The following is a 16665-nucleotide window of genomic DNA, read 5'->3' on the forward strand; positions in this document are numbered from 1 at the left end:
TCCCTGCTTCTTTGAAGGTTAGGAAATACCATCTGTGATTTTACAGGGTTAGTTTCCTTGTGAGGAAAAAAATACTAGGGACTTATGGTACCTACATTTTAAAAGAAGGGCATAAAGGTTGCACAAAGTGTGCAGAGGCCCAAAGACAGCCCTCTAAAACCTGAGTCTCATATATATATATATATATATATATATATATATATATATATATATATATATAGGCTGATTACCTGTTGCCAGATCCATATATATATGGATCTGGCAACAGGTAATCAGCCATGAGTGCTGTCAACTACATGCCTTTCATTAAATCTGAAAATAAGGGCTTGTTTTGCAGATTATTTTGTCATTTGAAATCTTGGCAGTGTGCTGTATGTTAACATCCTTTTCATTCTCTATTGACTTTGGGGAAAGAGCACTGAACCACCAGTCCTTGGTTGTCTTTGGAAGGCTTTGCTCCATGTGCTCCACAGACCTCACTTGTTTAGTTTATTATGAAATGCAAGATCATAGCACACAGTGGCATAACACAGAAGTGATGACATGGCATTCAGCCCTGCCAGCAGTGGTCCTGTTACAAGCATCTTATGATTCTCACTTCTTTTAGTACTACTTTTGGTAGTACTAAAGATACTACTTAGATACTACTTCTTTTAGTAGTCAAAGGACTCAATGCCCAATAATTCAAGGGTATGTTTACATATTGCATGGGAGTAGCATTGGGTGGAGAGATGGCTTTGTGGGGTAGTGAGCATGAATCGTCCCCTTTGCTAAGCAGGGTTCTCCATGGGTGGTTACATAGGAGCACTGTCTACTGCGTAGAGAGTAGGGGATGGGGCCATAGCTCAGTGGTAGAGCTTGCATGCTGAAGGTCCCCCAGGTTGAATCCCTGGCATCTCCAGGTAGGGCTGGGAGAGACTCCTGCCTGAAATCTTGAAGAACTAGATGGACCAATCGTCTGACTTGATATAAGGCAGTTTCCTGTGTTCTGTGTTAATTGTCTGGGGTATGTCATATCCCTAGCTAATACCCACCATTGTATTTTGCAATACTTGAGGACCAGACATTGTGCTAGGAGAGAGAAAGGAATGAGCAAAACACAATTGTCTTGGCCTCATTCTAGTTTGGTAATGCACTGGGAGCCAGTGTTACTGCTTCAAAAGCTTAAATGTCCCACTTTTGGAGCTGGCCTGGTCCCTCATGCACCAGGAGAGGTACATTATGGGGTGAATCGGCTCCAAAGGCAGGGTGTTTAAACTCCTTGCTTTTGGAGTTGACTCTGAATGTCACAGCATTCTCTGGCCAGTGTCTTGCAGCTCACTAGTGTGCTGCAACACTTTGATTGGAAAATGGTGATTTATAGTGAGGCTGATCTCATGAGCAGCCAAACCGGGCCTTGGCTGCCAGTGAGATCCTCTAGGATCCGTGTAGATCCCAGCGATGCTGTGGTGTTAAACCCAGTGCTGAAGCCTGGTTCGTAGCTGAGCTTAAGGGTACAAACACGCCCTTCACCTGGCTCCCAGAATCATATGTCAGCACAAGCTGCTGACAGAGATGGGTTGACAGAGGATGGATGGCTAGAGTGTCTGTCCCCTGAGGGAATCCCCCACTGCACTGCCCTTGCCGTGCGGTGCACTGTGGGATATGTGGAGGCTGGGACAACAAGTCCTGGCCTCTGTTTATCCGTACTGCTGGGAGACTGCAGATAGTTCATGTGGGCATGTGGCTTGTGTGCTGCAGGGGCTCAGAACAGTCATCTGGGGGATGATAGTTCGAACCCTGCCTCCCCCCGCCTAACTGACCGTGCATGCGTGCAGTCGTGTGAATACCCCCAGTATCTATTTACAGTTTATTCTGTAAACATTTGTGTGCGCCTGATTGTCTAGTGCTTGTTCTGGGTTTAAACAATATTTTTGATTTGAAACAAACCAACCCACTAATGTTAAGGAATTTATTTTAGCTATTTTAATAGGGTATAATGCTGAAAAACAAGCCTGTCTCTCTGGCCACCTGTGCAGCCTTTCAAAAATAGTAAAATAATCACACAAATACGTTTTGTAGTTCAGAGCCCGAGCACAGAATATTTTTGTGTACAGGAAAGGGTCACATGACATCTGGCAAGATGGCTGCCTGTTCTCTGACCTCTTCACTCATCAATTTGGTTGAAATTTTAATGAATATGTAATTATCTATTAAGTAATTGACATAAGGTTTCATCAAAGTTGAGATTAACTGTGGATAAAGTCTTGACCAATTACTGATGGATTCCAGCACAGGAGATATGTTCAACAAAAGACTGTAGGCTTAGCTAGACTTTAATGAAAGGTGAAACAGCTGTTTTAGCCTATTTGTGAGACAAAGCTGTATAGGAGATTCCCCCCACCCCACCCCATTTCTTGAACTCTCTTAAAGTAAATCTTACATGATGCAGAAAATAAGCTCCCAAAAAACTTCTTAAAAATATTATTTTAAGGTGAATAGAAACAGGAAAAACTAAAACAGTGCTTCAGATATTAGATTACATATAAAGCATCCCTGACAGTCTGTCAGGTTAATTGTTCTACCTTGATATACTTCAGATTTCTCACTCAAAGTACAGGCCACCACAAAAAAAAAAAAGTCAGTTTTTAAATGGGATGGCAACTTAACTCATTGGTTGTGGGAACTTCTGCAGAGAAACTTTAGAAGAAAGAACCAGTAGTGCATAGTTCCCTTACTCTCACATAAGAGATCAGGGAAACTTCTGATTACATTACTATTGGTTTACCTTCTTCTCCATCTTCTTCCCCTCATTCTATTGCCTTTAGATTGTAAATTCTTTTAGGCAGGGGCCAGAATGGTCTTCCCATATGGCAAGGCGAGTCAGTTGCCTCAAGCAGTGAATTACTGGGGTGCCAGAGGGATGGCAAGATTCCCCCTAATGCCCCCCCGCTGTCCCCACTCAGCAAAGAGGCACCACTCTCCTTCTCCTCTTTACCATTACCTGCCTCGGTGTAGGGTGTGTGTGCCTTCCTTCATCTCCTCCACCTTCTCCCTTGAGCACTGGGCTGGTTGTGAAAAGGGGGAGGAAGTGGAAAAGGAAAGGGCAATTGAGTACTGAAGACACTGTAGTGTATCTAGTATACTGCCCTTTCATAATTTCCTCTTCTGCTCCCTCCTCCTTTTCATAATCAGTCCATCACTTAAGGGGGAAGGTGGAGAAGGATGCATGTGCCATATATCTTTGTGTGAGTGCAGGAAATCAAGTTTGACAGCAGGGGCGGGACATGGAAAGAGTGGGAGGAGCATCCAGGCATGGGGGGAGGGGTTTGGCATTTGGTGTCCTGTCTCAGGCGCACAGAAGTCTTGGGTCATCACTAGCAGGGACTTGCAGAGGTGCACCTAGGTAATTGTGGATTCTGGACCTAGAGGCCTTTTAGGCCCACCACTGCCAGATAAGCATCACACACACCCCCACACACCCACCCACCCACACACCCACACACACCCCAGAACTCCCTTAAAAACACACACAGACAAATCATGCTTAGTAGCGTGAGTTAACCGGCAACTTTAGACTCTCAGATTTTAAACAATTGCAATAGCAATAAACAGCACCAAGTTTTTGGGAGAGTGGGCAAACCTCCCCAAAACTGCACTAGACAGGAGCACAGAGAGCTGCATTTGAAAGTTGGGGAGAGCTTCCAGTGAAGACCTTGAGGGAATATCTGGGAAAGTGTCCCCTTTTTGAAACTTTCTGGGTTAGATTCTCCGAGGCCGCAATGGCCAACCTAGACAAACTGTGGGCGAGCCCCATTTTGTTTAAGGACCCTGGTTGGGCCACGTCACATTTCTTTACATCCTGCTCGAGTCTGGCTCCTCCAAGGACTGTCGGAAGAAGAGAGATGCGCCTGCAAGCTGGCTCGCTGCTGCTGCTGCTCAGCAAAGACTAGCACAAATCACCTGCTGCTGCCCACCTCAGCGGCTCTGTCTGGGGTGTCCCTGCGTCCTTCTCAGCCCCTGTCCCAGGCAGGAAGGAAGGCACCTGGTGCAGAGCAGCCAAAACCCGCATTGTAGGGAGGAAAGGGAGGCTCACAGAGAAGACCACCTAGCTGGCCTCACTGGAACTGGAGACCTGCCCCCTCACAGCATGCTCCGCTCCCGCCTCATGCTCCAGCTTGACCGACGCACAGGTCACATGCTTGCCTGCACTGCGCAGGTGCGCTGCTGACCAGGAGTAGTGACTTGGGTTGCTCCTGCTTACCTGGCCAAGCCCGGCATGGCCACTACCGCAGAAGCAGGCAGCTTTGGGCTGGCTGCACTCGACCGGCCCTCAGTCAGACCCCAGCCGAGTGAGAGGAGATTGGGTGGGTCGTGAGTTGGTTGCAGTCACGCACCATCTGGCACAGTGTGGGTTGGTGATGTGGTGTGTCCACCCCCTGGGACATTTTAAAGAGCATTTGGGACCCCCTCGGTGGGATCAGACTTCCACCTGGAAGTCCGGGGTGGGGAGGGTGCCCTTGAGGACTTGTCTTCTTGTGTGCCTGTAAGGGACCCATGCACATTCAGTGCACTACTATCAAAAATAACAGCAGTGCTCATTGGCTGGGGTTGTGGCAACTGGTCTGTCCAATTGGGAAACTACCAAGGTAAAAATGGGGAAGTTTTGGTGAAAGGCAGTTGATTGGTGGCTGGTCTATGACTGTAATAAAGGTTGGTTGATTGATTGATGGCTCCAAGTTAGTCTCTCATGGCTTTGCTGAGGCTTGGCTGCTTGCACTAGTGTTGGGTGTGCTAGGGGAGAGTGCCAGGGAAATAAATTATCCATTGTACCCCAAAGGACAAGAGTGATCCTATATGAGCTGCTGTTGCTGAGCAGAGGTGCAATAGAGGTTTTTTTTTTAATGGTTGGAAATAATTTTATTTCTATTGTATCTTCTGTGATTGTTGCTTTTGCCATTCTGGCAATGTCTGTGACCACAGAAATCTTTAAAATAATAATAATAATAATAATTATATATATATATATATATATATATATATATATATATATATATATATATAAAAAAATTAATTTTATGGTAAAAATGCAAAGTGAATATAAAACCCTGAGTGATATAATCTTTTTTTTAAAAAAGGTTTACTATTTTTTTAAAACAAAACTTTGAGAGTAATATTCAATAACTAATACAACATACATAATCTTGGCTTCTTCAGTACCTTGGTGTTACGCCTTATTTTAGTGTGTTCTGTGTTATTATATATTGTGTTACAGTACTTTATACAGACCCCTTGTTTCCATTTTGTAAAAGGATATAACTTTTAGTGGCAGCCGGGTGGTGTGTACTGCAGTATCGTAACTGATTGAAGCTTTCTGGAGAAAAAGATACGTATTAAAATACACATTTGGTTTCAAATAACTCTTTATCAGTGTATATGAGAAGTTGATGAAGTGGGTAATTAACTGATTTCGGAAAGGACAGAATGACATTTTAAGAAGAGTTTTCTCTTGCTATTTTTTTTTTAACACCAAGCAGTTCTGCAGTGCTCATCATGTGACCTGATTTGCCTGCAGAGAGCAGAAAAACTTAATTTGAATGAGTTTCATGTTCCACCCCCTCCGAAGCTGGAGCCCAGCATGCACTACTTCTGCTCAGCATCTGCTTTTGCAATTGAAATGACATAAAGTAATTTTAAAAAATTGATCCAAGAAATGTTCAGACAACAAGAGCTGCATTTAAAGACTATTCAAAAAATATAAAGAAGACATTGATTACAAAGCTGCCTGCATTCTTCTCTCTAGTTAAGCTATGGAAGACTATTAGAACACATTCAGCTTTTACCTTTTTTTTTGCTGAATTCAGTCTCAGTGTGCAAATCCATTGGTACTGCTTCAATATGAGATTTTGGGTTGATGCAGAAAAGACAAAGGCCATGGGTTAACAGTACTTCTTGTCTGTAGGGGCATTCCACATGCACCCCCTCCTCATATTATATTCAGTAAATACAATTAGAGCCTGTGTGATATAGCTGGACTATGATCAGTGTCAGATCATTGGTTAGTCATGATGATTCTGGATAGATCACTCTTTCTTAGTCTGTCCTACCCCACAGGCTTGTTGTGAGGATAAAATTTATTTATTTAGTTAGTTTATTTAATGCATTTTTATACTGCCCAAAATGCAAGTTCTCTGGGCGGTTTACAACAAGACAAAAAAACAACAACCCATAAAAAGATTAAAACATTTCAACAATTAAAATTTAAAACATTAAAACTATTAAAACTATGTCTAATTAAAAGCCTGGGTGAACAAATGCATCTTGACTGCCTTTTAAAAAGTTGTAAGAGATGGGGAGGCTTTTATTTCAGCAGGAAGTGTGTTTCAAAGCATCGGGGCAGCAATGGAGAAGGCCCGTCCCCAAGTAGTCACCAGAGGCGCCAGTGGCAACTGCAGACGAACCTCTCCAGATCTCAGTGGGTGGTGTGGTTCATAGCAAAGAAGACATTCTCTTAAATACCCTGGGCCTAAGCTATTTAGGGCTTTATAGGTTATAACCAAAACCTTGTACTTTGCCCGCAAACCTATTGGCAGCCAGTGTAGATCTTTTAAGATGGGAGTGATATAAATGACCTCCGAGATGACCCAAAGACCAACCTGGCTGCCGCATTCTGGACTAACTGCAGTTTCCGGACTACATACGAAGGCAGCCCCACATAGAGTGCATTGCAGTAGTTAAGTCTGGAGGTGGCCAGCAGATGTACTGTTCTGAGGTCATTTATCTCAAGAAATGGACACAGTTGGCTTATCAGCCGAAGCTGATAAAAAATGGGTGGAAATGCTGTGTGCTACCCTGAGCTCATTGGAGGAAGGGTGGAATAAATAAATAAACACCATGTCAAGAGTCTGCTGGCATGCTTCCTGTGTTACCCTGCATAGTAAGTGCATTTATATATGATAAAGTATGCATGGATGGTTTAAACAGGCAGGTGTTTTACCTGTTTCCCCTATTGTATCTGTTTCAGCCCTCAAATATCTCCTACTAATCTCCTAGATAATAGAGCATTATAACCTAGAGAAATAATGCAGGATTTATACATTTTGGAATTATGTCCTTACAATATGATAACTCTGCATTGTGTACATATTATTTTAATTTCTGTCATTATGAACTGTATTTGTTTCGCAAAATGTCAAATAAGCCATACATTTTTTAAGAATGAGGGATTGACTACACTGAAATTTGGGTATGTAGAAATAAACAGTCTCTTTTATTTTCCATTATTGAATGTGATCCAATGTGAGTATATTACTATCACAGCAAATTCAGTGGAAACAGCTGGTAAAGCCAGTGTTGGGCCCCGGAAGTGCCCACTGGTGTTCTTATAGTTTAAGCAAATATGCTTGGAATAGTGTAATAAATAAAGTATGGGTTGTTATTATATAGCACCATTTGTGTGCTTGGCACTTGATGCACAGTAACAAGGCTATTCTCCAAAAAGAAGACCATTCCCTGCCCAAGGGGTCACAGTGTAAAAAGAGGTTGAAGGGAGTCAACAGAGGAAGAGGAGGAATGTGGAGTTATTTTCATTCATTCATTCATTCGATTTCTATACCGCCCTTCCAAAAATGGCTCAGGGCGGTTTACATTGAGAAATAACAAACAAATAAGATAGATCCCTGTCCCCAAAGGGCTCACAATCCAAAAAGAAACATAGAATATAGACGAGCAAAAGTCACTGGAGGTACTGTGCTGGGGGTGGATAGGGCCAGTTAGGGGAAAACGGGGAAGAACAATTATTTCATGTACATGAATGTAGGCTTAGGTACCATATCAAGTGGACAGTAAGGGGTTGGCCAAGGAATTCTGGGAAAAGGTGTGTTTCAGGGATGAATATAGCAGAAGTATGAGAGGAGGGAAAAGAAGGAAAGCATGGGAGGGTACTAAGGATGGTACAACTCCCTCCCCCAAATAAAATTGCTCTACTACTAATTCTGTTGTTAGCTTCCAGGGAGATGCAAAACGGTGCTGTGCAGGTTGTGCTCCTGTATTTTTAATTTGTTTCTGACATGTACATTTTTGCAATGGCCCATTTTATCTGTTTATTACACTAGTTGCCCTGTCCTGACAATGAGTGGGAACTCACAGGTAGAAATGTGCCTGAACTGGTTCGGAGGCCCTTTTATGGGTCTCCAAACCAGTTTGAATGTCTGGTGGTTTGGCCGGTTCAAAGGTGGGGGGATATCTTTAAGGATGGGGGAGGGTGCTCTTACCCCTCCCGCCACATTTTCCCCACTGGCACTGTCTTTTAAAATGGTCTGGTGGGGTGGCAGTGTACCTCCTTGATGCCCCAGTGCCTCCTTGGACCGGGAGTGGCTGGAGGTGCCTGGTGCACTTGCATGTTGCACGCACATTGCACACAAGCATGATGTGCACACTGGGCACGTCCAGGCACTTCCGGCCCAAGGAAGCACTGGGGTGGCAAGGAGGTATGCTGCCACCCCACTGAACCATTTTAAAAGACAGTGTTGGTGGGGGAAACATGGCGGGAGGGGTAAGAGCACACTCCCCCACCCTTAAAGATATTCCCCTCCACCTTTGGACTGGCAGGCACTGGTTCCTTGCACACCACTTCTCACAGGACATGAGGAGATGCCCAACACATCAGCAACAGTAGTGAGGAAATTCATTGTTAGTGAGTCAGTGAGTGAGGGTAGTAGGCCAGGCATGAGTTGCAGGACCTCAGACAGCTCCAAGTTGGCAACTTGCTCCAACCAAGTCTGTTGGAGTATGAGAGGTCTTATATACATATTGGCCTAGATTCCAAGATTCTGCCTCCTTCCTGAAGAGCCTTAAAGGGGCAGCACTTTGTCCTGGGGCCTAGCACTCTCCTTTGATTCCTGTCCGATGTGTTGTGTGTGCTAATAAGTAGGTATTGGAGAGTGTGAAGCCTCTAGTGTGGAGGGCGCTGGACACGTGGAAAAATCTGGCCTAGGAGTGCTGTCTCAGTTTGGCTTAAAATAAGCCAAATCTGGCTCAAAATCTTGGTTGGGGACTTGGGTTTGGGCCTGGGTCTAAGGCCTCTACAGCTTATGCTGCTGGTCCTCTTCATCTGGCTCCTCTCCCTCTGGGTCAGAGTCCTGGCTGCTGCTTGAACTTGAGGTAATAACAATAGTTATTTGACATGTAGAAGCAGGGAGCTGGCTAGAGATATAGGTGCTCCTGAATAATATTCAAATGTGAGCCGAAACTGGAGTAAGGGTGGAGGAAGCAGCCACCTCACCCCAAAATGACAATCCCAGGTTTCTCTGGTTGGTGTTTGGAAACCTGTTTCTGCATTTGTTCCTGACTGCTTTTTTTCTGTTTCCTTTTACAGGAAAAGTTAACCCAGGAGTGTGTGTTCAGAGAACAATTTGAAGAGAACTGGTATAACACATATTCATCGAACCTATATAAGCATGTGGACACTGGAAGACGTTATTATGTTGCATTAAATAAAGACGGGACTCCAAGAGAAGGGACTAGGACTAAACGGCATCAAAAGTTCACCCATTTTTTACCTAGACCTGTGGACCCCGAAAAGGTCCCCGAACTATATAAGGATATTTTAAGCCAAAGTTGACAAAGACGTTTCCTTCACTTGAGCCCTTAAAAAAAATTAACCACTATAAAGGTTTCATGCGGTGGGTTCTTAATTGATTAGCTGTGTCATCACATCAGCTCCACTGTTGCCAAACTTTGTCGCATGCATAATGTATGATGGAAGCTTGGATGGAACATGCTGATTTTGTTCTGCACTTAAAGGGTCTGTCTTCCTGGAGGAGAGTCTATGCCCATTCGCTTGATTTATTATGAGAGAAAAGAAGGAAGAATGAGGATGTGTGAGAATGAAAGAGAAAGAGGATGAAAGAGAGAAGCTGAAGCAAGAAGGATGGGGGGGAAGGCCTGATGCATGCTGGGAAGTAGACACGCTTTTAACTTTTTTGATCCGTTGTACTTCATCCTATATCAGCATAGCTGCCATACTTTGACTCATCAGGAATTTTGGCTGGTGGCCTGCTCAAGTGTACGCTGCATTTAAAAAAAAAAAAAGGCATGGAGGATACGGTCTTACTTAAACAACACAAGATACTTATTTTCTGTTTGACTGCTCAGGTGAGAGTCACCCCTCACTGAGTTTAAAGCAAAGACCTCTTAGTAAAATTTAAAAAGAGAAAAAAAAATAAAAAAATAAATAAAAAGTTAAATTTATTTATAGAAATTCCAAAGGCAACATTTTATTTATTTTATATATTTATTTATTATATAGAGTTTATTTTTAATGAAATATGTACAGGCCAGATAGGCAGTTTGGAAGCTTTAGCCTCTGTAAAACATTTTAGTGGCAAAGGCCACTCTGAACCTGTGATAAAATTCATGCAAGTCAACCATAAAGGTGCATGGAGGCAAAGAGAAATCTAGTGACCCTAAATGTACGAAAGGCGACAATCTCTTTTGTGCCCATATTATTGTCAAAGTATGCACACCACTCATGACACTGAGTGCTCACTCTTCTGACTGCTTGTTTCATAGCTTAAATTCCCCCCTCTTCCTCCCTCTCAAAGGATTAAATATAAAACTGGGTCTTCAAAACTTTAATTCTGTGTCTGTAATATTTCCTCTTTGATAAGCGACTTATTCCATCTTTGTAAGCTTCACAGTTGTGGAAGAAGAAGACAAAAAAGAAAATAGGATTGGTATATATTCTACTTGTTAAAACCTACTGCAGATTATACCAAAGCTAAATGATAAATATGCTCTTTTTATTTAAGCAGAATGCCAGAAACATCCTAATATTGACATTTTGTACTAATTAAGGTTCTCACAACTAGTACAAGAAGCCAGGGACAAGGTTCACTCTTGTAAACTTGTTTAATTGTGCACTTGACTATCTACTCTGAAATTATACAAGTTCCATAGGGGTTATTATTGTAACATCTTTTATGGAAAAAACTGCTTTCAGTGTGAACTGTCATAATACATATTAGCACCCTTCTTAAAGTAAGACTCTTGCAAAATGAAACTAATAAATCTCTATTGAGAATTGCAATGAGGGGGAAAGTACTATACTTGTTTTATTTCCTAAAGTATTTCATGCAGGCTCTACTGCATAATGTATTGTCATTAGGATTATGTAACGTTATAAGTGCAAACACGCCTTTTGTTAGTGGTTATAATTTTGGAACTTGCCCTAAGAAAAGAGACTGGTTGTTGAAAACCTTGAGAAAAACACAAAGCAGGCAGTAGTGCTGATAATGACTGCAGTCCAACACACTGTAATGCTGTTCCAAGAAAAATATACACAAGTGTGCAGAAGAAATGCACAAAGTTGTGGACTAATGCAGTCAGCTCATCGTGGCTTTGATCATTGCCTGGATTCTGTTTAGTCTGGAATGTTGTGTACCTTCCTTCATGTGAGCAACTTGTGCTTCTTTGGGTTGCAGTCAGTGGTTAAAATAGCTGGAGGGATGGCTCATGCAGTTTGCCTAAGGCTACTTGCTGTAGATTAAGTGGGTTGACAATTATGGTCTCATGATCTAATTCTACTTCCATTGGAATTACTGACAGTTCTGATATTGTGACCAGTCCATCTTGAGTGTATCATGGACATTTTAGCAAGCAAGTGGTTTCAAGACTGAAGTTTCAATCTATATAGAATAAAATTGGAGCCCAGTGCAGAAAGAGATTAAGTACCCTTTGTGAACCTATTGGATATAGTGATCGATAAGTTCAAAATGAATTCAGTGTTCTTTTGCTTGGTTGCACACTTGTCCACTGGAAAGAAGTATGTTATAAAATAGACTGTTGTATTGGGTGAGTTCACATGTTCAGTTTTAGGATGGAATGTCACACTATGTTCCACATGAGGCCACAGACAAAAATGGTGTCCCTGTGCCGTTCTTGTCCATTTCCACCATTACAATGGGCCATGCTTACCCTTATTGTGCTGTCTTGAAGTTGTGCATTTCCCCATTCATGCTAGTGGCAGCCAATGTTGTTGAGAAGGGACAGGAAAATGTGATGATGAATTAGGTATGCTTAAACAATGCAGGGGAGCGGGAAGACTGTTTTTAGTGGCAGCCCTGTACCGTATGTATTGTGTAGTCCCCCCGCCCCACCGCTACTTACTGCTAGCCAATCCATAATACCCAATGTTGGGTAACTTTCAGATTTCATAATATGTAGACATCTATGCTAAACTGATGAGATCAGTTCCACCCATTCGTAACTAATAACTGAAATAGTTATGTGAGCACCATAATGTATCAACTCCCCCTGAGTGGGATCAGGACAGGGGGAAATTGTGTTAAAGTGAAAAGCTAGTGCTAATCTTTTCTCAGCTCATACCTTAAGCAAACTTAATATGTTGCAAATTCATTATAAATGTTTGGATATTAGACGTGGATTAGATCTTATTAAGTAAATAATTGACAGCTAGATTCGTTGCGAAGAACATTAGGTAAATAAGTGCCAGGACACTTTTGACTACAAGCAATATGGAGTGATTTGACTGTTGAACAGGACTTTATTATCATTCAAGAACTTTATCCCTTTTATTGTGGCTCTTGCACTACCAATACCTGTTGTTTGTTTTAAATCTTTGCATCACTATTGAAATAGATATGAAACAGGCTGCATTTTAACATTTCCACAACACAGACATGTGCCACCAGACCAGTCTACCAGCCCTATATGGCGTCCCACCTGAAGCTTGATCATCTCCTTTTTTCTCGGTCTGCCTGCGATGGCAAAAATAGGGAGATTGTCAAGCACCTGGAAGGCCTTGGTGAGTCCCAAGTTGTGCAGGCCTGCTGTAAGACCATAATAATCAAACCACTTTATCTGGAATAATTCCATGGTCCCCAATGGGCCTACCTAGTTGTAAATTACTTTCCATTTGGGTCTTCAATAATTTGGATCAGAAGATGATGTTCTTCTCTGTTCTAACTGAAGAAATGACATTAAAGGACATATAGCATGTTCACCATCCAGCAGTAAACAGGTGTGTTTATATATTTATCATATAAAGGTGGATTCAAGTAGCAATAAGTATCTGGATTTGCACTAAGTCCACAAAAATGTTAAGGACACCCACAACTAAGGTCAACCTTGTTATGAACTGACCAGAATAATAAGACCATACTTTTTCGCCTTAATGTGGAAATTGCTGGTATTTTTGATCATAGAGACAGATCATTAATATTACTTAACATGTTTTTTATTTAATTTATTTTTTGTATTTTTAAAGAAAGGATTAAAAATAAGCAAGAAAAAATGTTATGAATTTATGGCAGTTGATACAATAAACTGTAATCAATTTATTCAAATAACCCATAGTGGTGTGTATATACCTATTGAATTTTTGTAGATATGGAAATATCATAGACATCATCTTGCAAATGAATGCTCTGATACATGGTAGCAGGCTATAGAGTCTTTTCTCGTAGTGTCTAACAGAGGTAAAACAAAAGTTTAATTGGTTGCTTCTGTAAAACAAAATCCCATTTCTGCATTTATACCAGAATTAACTTCCACAGTTCACTTCTTACGGTATGTGTTCACTTGAACTTTATTTCCCAGTACTGGCTGGGAATGGAAGCTAGCAAACCCTAGTTTTCCTTATGCAATAATCCCCAAAATAGGATTGAAAGATACACTGCCCACTCCCCTTGTCCTGCTGATGTGGTGAGCATTTCTTGGAGGCTTAAGCACCTATAATAGCAGTGTGAGATGTGCTCAGGTGAGTCCTGGAACTTAACTCCCTTAATTAACACAAAGACATTCTCCTCTGCTTGATATTTGGGTGTTGATCTCAGGAGGTCAAAGAAGTTTTGCTTCTTGAGGAGGGCACTGTGGGGTGCCAATGGTGGCTGGATGGGCAGCATTTGCTGGCCCCTGCATCCCTCCTCACACCCATGCCTGAAGCAACCACCTCACCCTGCCTCATGGAAGGGCCACCCTGGTTGACCTCCAAAACATCAGTGGTGGATCCCTGTCCACCAGTTCTCTGGCCTCATCAACCTGTTCACTGGAGATGGTTGCTTATTCCAGTCAAGTCTTATTTCTTCTAGCAAGCAAATAGCTAAAGCTTCTTCTTATACTGTTGTACTTGGATGCCTGGAGAGTGCACTATGCTGGGTGGGGGTAATGTGGGAAAGCGCTTTTTTTGCTGCTATTCCTATGCTTTGGACATATAGGAGCCTTCATATATTCTAGTGCTGTTGATCTGACACCTCTCTAAAACTCATACAAAGAGCAGTCTCAACAAATTGGTGTCATTCCCTTGATACTCTGTAACTGTGTGTAAATATGTACGGAAATATGTACTTTGTATAAATATATTGTTATAGAATTTTGAAAATGGGTATTTTCTTGCAGTTCCATCAAGGTGTTTTCCTAACATTTGTGCCTCTATGTATTGGCAGTTTAAAAGAAACAAATCCTAGTTGCTCTTAAGAGAGTTATGATTGAGCTGTATCTATGAGGCAATTACGGTACAAAGATATGGCTTCTGCTTTGAGTAGTTTGGGGCAGAAAATAGAATATCAATTTAAATGCAAATAAAATAATGTGATTGTAGTGCGGGGTGGAGAGTGGGTTGGCCATTCAGGGCTGACTTGACTACATACACCAAAGCGTGAAGGCGGAGGTGACCCTTCAGGTGACCCAGAATGATACCATGGTTGATAGTATCAAAGCCCCCCGAGAGATTAAAAAAGATCAGCAAAGTCACAGACCCTCTGTTGATAGCCAATTTGAGATCATCCATCAGGCCAACCAAGACACTCTCAATCCCACAGCCCACACAAAAGCTGGTTTGAAATGGGTCTAGATAATCTTCAAATGTGCTCTGTGTTGCAACCTGTCAGACTTATGCTGAGTCTTCCTCCATTTGTGCTCTAGTTGTTTACCTCAACTCCCATAGTTCTTCCGAATACCACGGGGCTCACTTTGAAGCAGGTCGGAGAGCATGCTTAGGAGTGATTGTGCCAACTGCTCTAGTGAGTTCATTATTCCATATTTGCACCAGAGTGTCGACAGAATCACTAGCAGAACCAACTCCAAACTCTTCCAAGGCTTCTTGGTATTCTATTGGATCCAATAACCTTCTTGGGTGGACCAACCTAATGGGTCCTTCACCCTTGCAGAGGTGGGTTGTGGCTGCAAGTCCTACCTTAACCAGATGGCCATACATCCATGACAATGTGGAGATGGCATAAGTCCCTACCCATGCAACACCACCCTGATCAGAGCAAAAGACCAAATCGAGCGTGTGACTAGCATCATGTGCTGGTCCAGAAACCAAATGGGATAAGCCTATAGTTGTCATGGCTATGAACTCCTGAGCCGTTCTTGACAACCTGGTCCCAAAATGAACATTGAGTCCCCCACCAGTAGCAACCTGAGTTACTTCTACCTTACCCTTACCAGAATAAGTTATACAAAGATACTTTGCCCCCAAAGTGCACTCATAGTAAAAATATATGGGGCACCCTGCACAAAACAAATTATTGCTTTCCAGTGCCAGCTGGATGCTGCTTCTTCTTCCTTCCTCTAGGTTATTTTTTGGGTGCTGCCTTGTTCCCTCCTTGAATACATAAACAGCTTAAATGGTTGCCTGGGGTGGCAATATTTTAAAGGTTGCCAGTCAAGCACCATGAGATCTGAGAGGTGCATTCTGGAGTCTTTTGCAATGCAGCAAAGGTTGTCTAGGGAGGTGCTTGTCTCCTAACACTTGTGTTCCTCCACAATATTGCAAGGGATCTTGAGGTACACCTCTTGGTCTGCCATTTGATACCGCACATCTCTTGGGCAATTCTGGTTTTGGCACGGACAAACCCACTGTTGCAATCCCATAAGGGACTGAGAATTAATTTGGAAATAATATTGTTAAAACCTAAGTTGCTTCCATATTGAGTGCAGTACCCAAAGGGCATGATGCTCTTACTCTGAAGTCAATGGGATTTCCCCATTTCTATTAATAGGACCAGGACTGTGACCAAGATTCAATTGGTTTTGCAGTCACAAGAGGCCATTGACATAATTTAATGTAAATTCCTGTAGAACACAGGCAAAGTTAATGTCTTCCTCTTATTACTGTGTCAAACCAGTTAAACTGCATGTAACTGAAGTATCTCTGTTGCATTTTCAGCCTGTACAAGATGGAGAATTCGCACCCCCTTTCATAATTCCTTTGGGTATTTTTATTTTGAAGTGTCTTGCAATTTATTGAAATGTGTTGGTTTTTAGCTTCACAGATAGATTCCAGTTATGCTTTCATCTACTAGACTGAGGAGAAGGAGAAGCCCTGTAGGTCTTCACATTTTCTTCCCATGAAGGTTAAAGTTATGCTCTGCAATCAAACCCCCTTCTGCACTTTTGCATAAGATAAGCAGATTGCACATTCTGATTGCCCTCTGTGAATCTGTTCAACTAAGGCTTCTTTCCCAGCCATCCAATTATTCTCCGCAATATCCTCCGTGCTATAAATGTGGACACCAGAATTTAACACAATGTTCTAGTGGGCATCTAATGAAAAACGAGATATCCTTGGCACAAGCGGATGGCTGTTTTTTGTGAGAAGAGAAGAATTAGGACAAAATGATCTCCCAAGACTCAAACAAGAAGAAACCCACACGATTCCTT

General features: G+C 42.2%; 1 protein-coding gene across 1 annotated transcript in view; it reads left to right on the forward strand.

The window, feature by feature from the left end:
• The window catches only part of FGF9 (fibroblast growth factor 9), a 54797-nt gene extending 40417 nt beyond the window's left edge, over nucleotides 1-14380 (forward strand). Inside the window, exon 3 of the mRNA XM_053312111.1 lies at nucleotides 9356-14380. Coding sequence (XP_053168086.1) covers nucleotides 9356-9601 — 246 coding nt within the window. The 3' untranslated portion in view covers nucleotides 9602-14380. The remainder of the gene's footprint in view (nucleotides 1-9355) is intronic.
• Nucleotides 14381-16665: the final 2285 nt, after the last annotated feature.

The sequence above is a fragment of the Hemicordylus capensis genome, chromosome 3 (assembly GCF_027244095.1).
Source record: "Hemicordylus capensis ecotype Gifberg chromosome 3, rHemCap1.1.pri, whole genome shotgun sequence".
Classification (NCBI taxonomy): Eukaryota; Metazoa; Chordata; class Lepidosauria; order Squamata; family Cordylidae; genus Hemicordylus; species Hemicordylus capensis.